At 36.1% G+C, this 7,820-nt stretch overlaps 1 protein-coding gene and 1 pseudogene across 1 annotated transcript; both read right to left on the bottom strand.

Moving 5' to 3' along the window:
• Window positions 1-281: 281 nt before the first annotated feature.
• LOC149240897 (rust resistance kinase Lr10 pseudogene) lies at window positions 282-1,614 on the bottom strand (annotated as a pseudogene).
• Window positions 1,615-4,789: 3,175 nt separating this feature from the next.
• Window positions 4,790-7,018, bottom strand: LOC149240896 (rust resistance kinase Lr10-like). The gene is made up of 3 exons (XM_089370350.1): window positions 6,268-7,018; window positions 6,065-6,100; window positions 4,790-5,937 (listed from the first exon to the last, which is right to left on the bottom strand). Exons 1-3 carry the CDS (start codon window positions 7,016-7,018, stop codon window positions 4,802-4,804), a joined length of 1,923 nt encoding a protein of 640 aa, XP_089226476.1. The 3' UTR covers window positions 4,790-4,801.
• Between the last annotated feature and the right edge of the window lie 802 nt (window positions 7,019-7,820).

Genomic DNA, 7,820 nt, shown 5'->3' with positions numbered 1-7,820 from the left:
AAAAAATCGCTTATCTTCAAAATTTTCCTTTATAAAATAAAACCCTTTATTATTTTTTAATATAAAAAATCTTTATTTATCTATATATATATAAATTCCTTTATTATTTTTTAATATAAAAAATCTTTATTTATCTATATATATATAAATTAAAAAATTAAAAAATTGAAAAAAAAAAAAAAACAAAACAAAAACCTCTTTATAATCACTTCAAAAGAAATCGTATGATAAAACCACGTAACAAAATCGTACCCACTTAGGTTTAAAAGATCACGTGACTTTTAAAGCCTTTCGAGTTTCAAACACTTTCGACTTTCAAACACGTTGACTCTGTATTGAGTTGCGGCACACGCTAATTTTTCTGCGAAACTGCAGGCTTGCTCGCTCGTTGACCAATCAATTTTCCAGGCAACGGTGTTCACGGCAGCTGTGGCTGCTTCTTCATTAAACTCTATCTATGTTGTTTACAAACCAAATGAGTTCGACTACAGCGGGTGAGAAACTTCTGACTATTTTCTTACTCGCACATGCATGATGCGGCTGTAGAATCTCTCGATCTTAAACTTTGCTCTGATACCAATTTGTTGGAAAGGCATAGGAGACAAAAAACAATTCACACATAAAACATGAGTTGCTGCTCTTCTATTGATCACACAAAACATAATGATTACAATGAACCTGGTGAAGGGTATTTAAACATTTTCCAACTAGCTAACTACCTAAAATATCTTGACATGCAACTACAAGCAATCTCACACTCAAAGTAATCTATCACTTAACTCACTTGACTCAACATTCAAACACTCAATCATGCAATCACCCAGTTAAATGACTCTCTATTTTTATCTAAATCCTCATGCTCGAGTAATTATCTTATTTTAACAACCCATTGTGAAGCATCTTGAAAGCGCACTCAAGAAAGTACAGCCGACTCGGATGACTCACCCTAAAGTCCATATTCTTTCTACCCCCAGCAATCTCTAGCAAGAGCATACCAAAACTATAAACATCGGATTTATCAGTAACATGCCCCATATTACTGTAACACATCTCTGGCGCAACATATCCCGGCATTCCTCTCCCCGCCGTCATTGATATATGGTCGTCTTCCTTTCCACAAAGCATTGCCAGACCAAAATCAGAAACTTTTGGCGTGAAGTCGGCGTTCAGCAAGATATTGTGAGGCTTGATGTCGAAGTGTATGATGCGCTTCTCGCAATCTTGATGTAAATATGCAATTCCATGAGCCGAACCCAAAGCAATGGAATGCAATTGTCCCCACCTTAATACCTGCCCGCGCTCTTCTCTGGCAAACAGAAACTTATCGAGAGATCCATTGACCGTGTACTCATATACCAGTGTGCTTGTAGGGCTTTCAAAACAATACCCCAACAACTTAACCAAACTGATATGATGGACCCGTCCAGTGGTGGCCACTTCATTCATGAATTGAACCTCACTGTGTCTATGCTTGTCAAGAATCTTAAGTGCCACTGGAGCTTCGTTGGAACTGAGCTTTCCTTTATAGACCACACCATAACCTCCTTCTCCCAACTTTTCTACAAAGTTGTTTGTGATATTCTTTAGGTGAGAGAATGAATATCTCGTTGGCATTTAATAAGCATATTCCTTGAGGAATTTCTCCACTTTTCAAGCGGATCTACCAGGAGGAGGATGCCTTTTCTTCACATAAAATGTGAAGAACAGTACTAGTGCTAATGCTGTGAACGTTGCTCCTCCTACTGAGCAGCCTGTGGTGGAATCAAGAGATTGATGTATGAATATTATGATATTGGTCACACCCAGAAGAGGATGATAATAGAAACCAATTTAGGGTGGGATAAAGAGGAGAAACCTGGAAGAAAGAAATTGTAATTTACCTATTATTATTAAAATAGCTGACTTGTTTGAAGGACCTGTAACGTAGCCATAACAACTATCAAGGAATGGGAAGGATCCACATATACATAAAAAAATATTCGATGTTTTGAGTCAAGTGCGCAACGACTAATACTTTTACCTACAATAGCCTGATTGCTTGAGCTCACAGAATAAATTCATTACATCATAAAGGAAAGGTGATGTTGAGTCCGAAATGTTGTAACCACATATCCCTCCACTTGCTGCACATGATTTGCAATCTTTATCTCTCTTTGTATCTCTGGAAATGTAGCGCGCTATTCCGATCTCAACAACTACTTGTTTATTATTTTTAGGCTTCTGCGATAAGTTCTTTGTGTGTAGTTTTCTATTTTGATCTCAACAACTATTTATTTCATAGAACATCCCCGAATCAAATACCCTAAGTTGTAGAAATCGTATTTACTCATTTTTTAGCATTTCTTCTAGTCTAATTTACTGATAATCTAGCAAGTATTTATTAGAATCACAAGTTTGACTTGTAAACTCTCCACAATCTCAGTGCCCCATGGATTATTCAGGGTGTTGATTCAATAAATGTAGTCAAAAACTCATTTTAAACAACGAAGATGAACATTTAAACATATTTAACAAAAACTCCAAAACGTATAATGTTTAAATGTCTTTTTCTTTTCCATAGTCTATCTATTATATGTTTTGAAAAGTTTTCTAGCATAATTTTTAGTCAATTATGCTCTAAATCTTGTAGGGATTTATTGGAATCACAAGTTTCAGTTGTAAACTCTCCATAGTCTAAGTGCCCTAGGGATTTTTTCGAGTTTCGAAACCAAATATATAGTCAAAATATCATTTTAAAAAACTAAGGTTACAATTTAAATTAAAAAAAAAAAAAAACCAGTCAATTATGGCCAAAAACTCCAAAGTATATAATGTTTAGATAATGCCTTTTTCGTTATCACAGTCAATCTATTATATGTTTCGAAAGGTTTTTCAACATATTTTATCGTCTATTTTGCTTAGAATCCAACAAGGATTTACTAGAATTAGAAGTTTGCGTTGTAAGGAAATGTTTAGGGCATAGAATCCATATATGCAGTCAAAAACTCATTTTAAACAAAGGTTGAGATTTAAACAAAAAAAAATCATCAAATTCGAAACAAAATGTCCCAAATGTATAATATTTAGACAACATCTTTTTCTTTGTCGTAGTCTATCTGCTATTTTGAAAGGTTATAAGACATATTTTTCTTGTCTAATTTACTCAAAATTTAGCAATAATTTATTGGAATCACAAGTTTGAGTTGTAAACTCTCCAAAACATGAGTGCCCCAATGACTTTTTTAGGTACTCAATTGTCAAAAAATCATTTTTAACATCTAATATCAAAAGTAACGGAAAATAAAAATGTTCAATTCCAATCAAAAAGTCCAAAACACCTATTTTTTTTTAATATATCAAACTAAATTATACTAGAAATCAGGGCAGATGCACTAAAATGATGTTATCAAGCAACGATATTTGTCGATTCATCTAATAGTGTTAAAAAATTTACATGTTAAAATAGCTTAAACATGCAATTCTATAACAAGACCTCTTAGTGTGTGTGTATATAAACATACACAACAACCAAAAATTCCAACCTAGTTGCAATTCAATTTGTAACACGCATCCAGGTTACCACCAAGAGATGATCACCTATGAAATTGAAGGGATAGCAAGTGACTCATCACTACAACAAATCCCTGTGATTAGTTTTTCGCTCCAATTTTTGCTTCCAAATATTGTTTTAGCGTATTTCTCTCCAATTTTTTTAAAAAATCAACACTATTTATCAAGATGACAATATCTTTGACATTGTTTGTGCCGTCCAAAATATTTAAGTGCTAATGTAATCGGAAATAGCCCTAAATTTAACTTACTTTTAATACCTATATAACTATACCATTTTATATCTATATATTTTTACTTTATTTCAAAACCAATTATTATAACAAATTTATATTAATAAAATAAAAATATTGTAAAATAATTTAAATAAAAAGTATTAATATTTGTTGCATTCTATCCTCTACCGAACATACTGGTTGGTTTCCCAAAAAATAATTACGGTTATAATTCATTACATAATTACGTATATAATTTATGCATTGTCCAACAAAACGTAATTACATATATAATTTGATATATAAACATCTGTCCTAAATAATATAAAATAATTTAAATATAAATTATTAATATAAATAATGTAAATTAAATTAAAAAAAATACAATTTATAGAACTTTATATTTTTTAAGTATAATACGAACAATCTTACAACCCAACCAAATGTGCACAAAATATCGAGTCTAATGTGAAATAAACATAAAAAGGAAGAAGGCAAAAATAGATTTAGAAGCCTAATGTTTATCTCGATTGATGTGTTGCATGTTTCATATACATCAAGATTAAGCCAAAATTTCTTTCAACAGAAACTTTAAATTTAAATATATCAAAATCAATGATGAAATTTGGTTCGGAAAGACACCCAAAGTAAATCGATAATTCGTTTTGCTTCGCTTACCCAAACTCACAAACAGATCAAAAAATCTCCGAATAACATTTGTCACATAAATTAAAGTTAAGGGCAGGGGTGCCATCAAAAGATGACTTGTTTTATTGGAACAAAACATGAATATGAACCATTAATAATAACATAACCATTTTTGCAAGCATTCTACAGCGGAATCCTACAAAAGTTCGTACCATAAGAACTTTATTTAAAAATGAATATGAAATTAAGTGGTAGTTGTCCTACATTTGTTGCACCTTTTCATGACGAAAAGATCAATCCGCACCTATGCATAAATTCAAAGCAAGCCCCACTTTACAAATTAACTCAAAGTGCATAAATTCAAACCTAGTCCCACATAGGCATCGATATCAGGAGCGACTGACTGAAGAAATGTTTTGAGTAGAAGACACTAATGGTATTTCAGGAGGAGCCGAGGGGGAATCGAAGGGAGTGGGAGGGTTGTCCACGTCGTCTCCATTTCCCTCTAACATTTGAACAACCCTACTCATACATGGACGATCCCTGGATTGGTGTTGAATGCACCACAACCCAACTTTAGTCATCAGCTTCCTGCCCCTCTCCTCCTCTTCTGCTTCAAGTTCTCCTTCTATTTCACCTCGCGATCTCATCTGCAACTCCTCATTCTGAAGCATCTTGAAAGCCCACTCAGGAAAGTACTGCTGACTCGAACGACTCACCCTAAAGTCCATATTCTTTCTACCCCCAGCAATCTCTAGCAAGAGCATACCGAAACTATAAACATCGGATTTATCAGTAACAGGCCCCATATCACTGTCACACACCTCTGGCGCAACATATCCTGGAGTCCCTCTCCCTGCCGTCATTGATATATGGTCCTCTTCCTTTCCACAAAGCACTGCCAGACCAAAATCAGACACTTTTGGGTCGAAGTCTGCGTTCAACAAGATGTTGTGAGGCTTGATGTCGAAGTGTATGATGCGCTTCTCGCAATCTTGATGTAAATATGCAATTCCACGAGCCGAACCCAAAGCAATGGAATGCAATTGTCCCCACCTTAATAGCTGCCCGCGCTCTTCTCTGGCAAACAGAAACTTATCGAGAGATCCATTGAGCATGTACTCATATACCAGTGCGCTTATAGGGCTTTCGAAACAATACCCCAACAGCTTAACCAAATTAACATGATGGACCCGTCCAATGGTGCCCACTTCATTCATGAATTGGACCTCACTGTGTCTATGCCTGTCAAGAATCTTAACGGCCACTGGAGCTTCGTTGGAACTGAGCTTTCCTTTATAGACCACACCATAACCTCCTTCTCCCAACTTTTCTGCAAAGTTGTTTGTCATCTTCTTGAGGTGAGAGAATGAATATCTCGTTGGCATTTCATAAGCATATTCCTTGAGGAATTTCTCCACTTTTGAAGCGGAGCTACCAGGAGGAGGATGCCTTTTCTTCACATAAAACGTGAAGAACAGTACTAGTGCTACTGCTGTGAACGCTGCTCCTCCTACCGAGCAACCTGTGGTGAAATGAAGAGATTGATGTATGAATAATATGATATTGGTCACACCCAGAAGAGGAGGATAATAGAAACCAATTCTGCGTGGGGTAAAGAGGAGAAACCTGGAAGAGAAATTGTAATTTACCTATTATTATTATAATGGCTGACTTGTTTGGAGGACCTGTAAGGTAGCCATAACAACTATCACGGAATGGGAAGGATCCACATATACATAAAATAATATTCGATGTTTTGAGCCAAGTGCGCAACGACTGATACTTTTACCTACAATAGCCTGATTGCTTGAGCTCACAGAATAAATTCATTACGTCATAAAAAAGAGCTTACCGTGGCCGGGACATTTGTGTGTACGGGGTCCGTCCTTGCAGTAGCAGAGGAAAGGCGATGTTGAGTCCGAAATGTTGTAACCACATATCCCCCCACTTGCTTCACATGATCTGCAGACTTTGTCTCTCTGTGTATCATTGGAAACGCATTCTGCTCTTCCGACCTCAACTTCTACTTGTTCCATAGAACATCCCCGAATCGAATGCCCTGAGTTGTAGAAATCGTAATAGACTGTAGCATTACATTTCCCGAGCCGGTCTCCTGTGGAATCGAATGCATCTTGAAAAGGGTCCGGTTCTTGGAATCGAATGCACTTGTACACATCTAGGGTCCGGTTCTCTTTACCCGAAATGTAGCAGGAGGCGTTTCCATGTTCTGATAAGTGTATCTGAAGATTATTAAAGGGACGATTGAAAAAATTGCAGTTCTCTCCCCTGACAATAAGGAACACGAGAGCAGATAATTGCAGTTCTCTCCTCAGTATTGTGTAACTCCGGCCATGAATTTCGATAACTGGAGTTGCGTTCTGCATACAGTTGATTTGAAAGGCAGGGTGACCGCATCCACGCTTTCCTGCGCCAAAAGGATACGTTATATTCATGATCCCACAATTCCTAGCATTTAAGCAATACTCATATTGCGCGTCGAAGCATGACGAGCAGCGAATTAGAGAGGCCCAGCAGGCAGCCAGGATAAGGAAGAAGAGGGGTTGACGAGGGGAAAGAAGATAGCGAGGAGCATATACTCCCATGGCGAGAGACAAAGATAGGGTTCGATCTTGGGGAGTAAAACAATGATCAACGTAACAGAGTGGGGCGCAGAGGTGTCGTTGTTGGGAATTTCAGAAATAAAAATGATGATGCAGAGGCGGGGTTGCGATGATTCTGAGAAGGAATATAACAGACGAGGAAATCAACATGATCTTGTTTGTGTTAAAGACATATTCGTTTTATGCATTTCCAAAATAAACGAATTTAGTTCGTTGTTTATGTTCGGTATGGAATTTATAAACCACTTATAAACGAATTTAGTATTAATCATGTGGACATATAAGTTTAAGTATGAACAGAGAAGGTTCAAAGAAAAATAAAACAGAAGCCTTGGAATTCCCAAATTTCAAGTGGTTTGTCGGTCCTTTGGACAGATAAGGTCAAGTATTAATCATGTGGACAGATAAGTTTAAGTTTGAACGGAGAAGGTTCAAAGAAAAATCAAACAGAAGCCGAAAAGAGTTCTTGGAATTCTCAAATTTTAATGTTATAATAATAGTTGATTCTGTAAGAGTCTTTGAAGTCAACCATATCAATTTTCGTGGAAGGGACTGGCAATGTGACTCTCCAAACAATAGATGACCAAATCATCCACGCAACTCATTTTTTTTTCTATAAATCATTTTTTTTCTATAAATCAAATGATTTAGGACTAAAACGTCCTTCCAGAAATCATGTCTACCATGAAAGTAGCTGTGGTCGCAAGAAGCAGGAGAGAAATTGCCACTTAGGAAATATGAAATAAAATATAAGGGTAATTTGGGGTTTTGTTGTTTAGTAAAT

This window comes from Pinus tabuliformis, chromosome 8, assembly GCF_031772625.1.
Source record: "Pinus tabuliformis cultivar Carrire ecotype Pingquan chromosome 8, CPIR1, whole genome shotgun sequence".
NCBI classification, from domain to species: Eukaryota; Viridiplantae; Streptophyta; class Pinopsida; order Pinales; family Pinaceae; genus Pinus; species Pinus tabuliformis.
The sequence above is the reverse complement of the archived record's forward strand: the minus strand, read 5'-3'. Positions and strand labels throughout refer to the sequence as shown.

What these genes read in the sequence shown, in the direction of transcription:
- LOC149240896 (XM_089370350.1), bottom strand. Translation starts at nt 7,018, where the DNA reads ATGGGAGTATATGCTCCTCGCTATCTTCTTTCCCCTCGTCAACCCCTC. An exon ending in ACACAAATGTCCCGGCCACG is followed by an intron (nt 6,101 to 6,267) that starts GTAAGCTCTTTT and finishes GCTACCTTACAG; the next exon opens with GTCCTCCAAACAAGTCAGCC. An exon ending in AGCCATTATAATAATAATAG is followed by an intron (nt 5,938 to 6,064) that starts GTAAATTACAAT and finishes ATTTCACCACAG; the next exon opens with GTTGCTCGGTAGGAGGAGCA.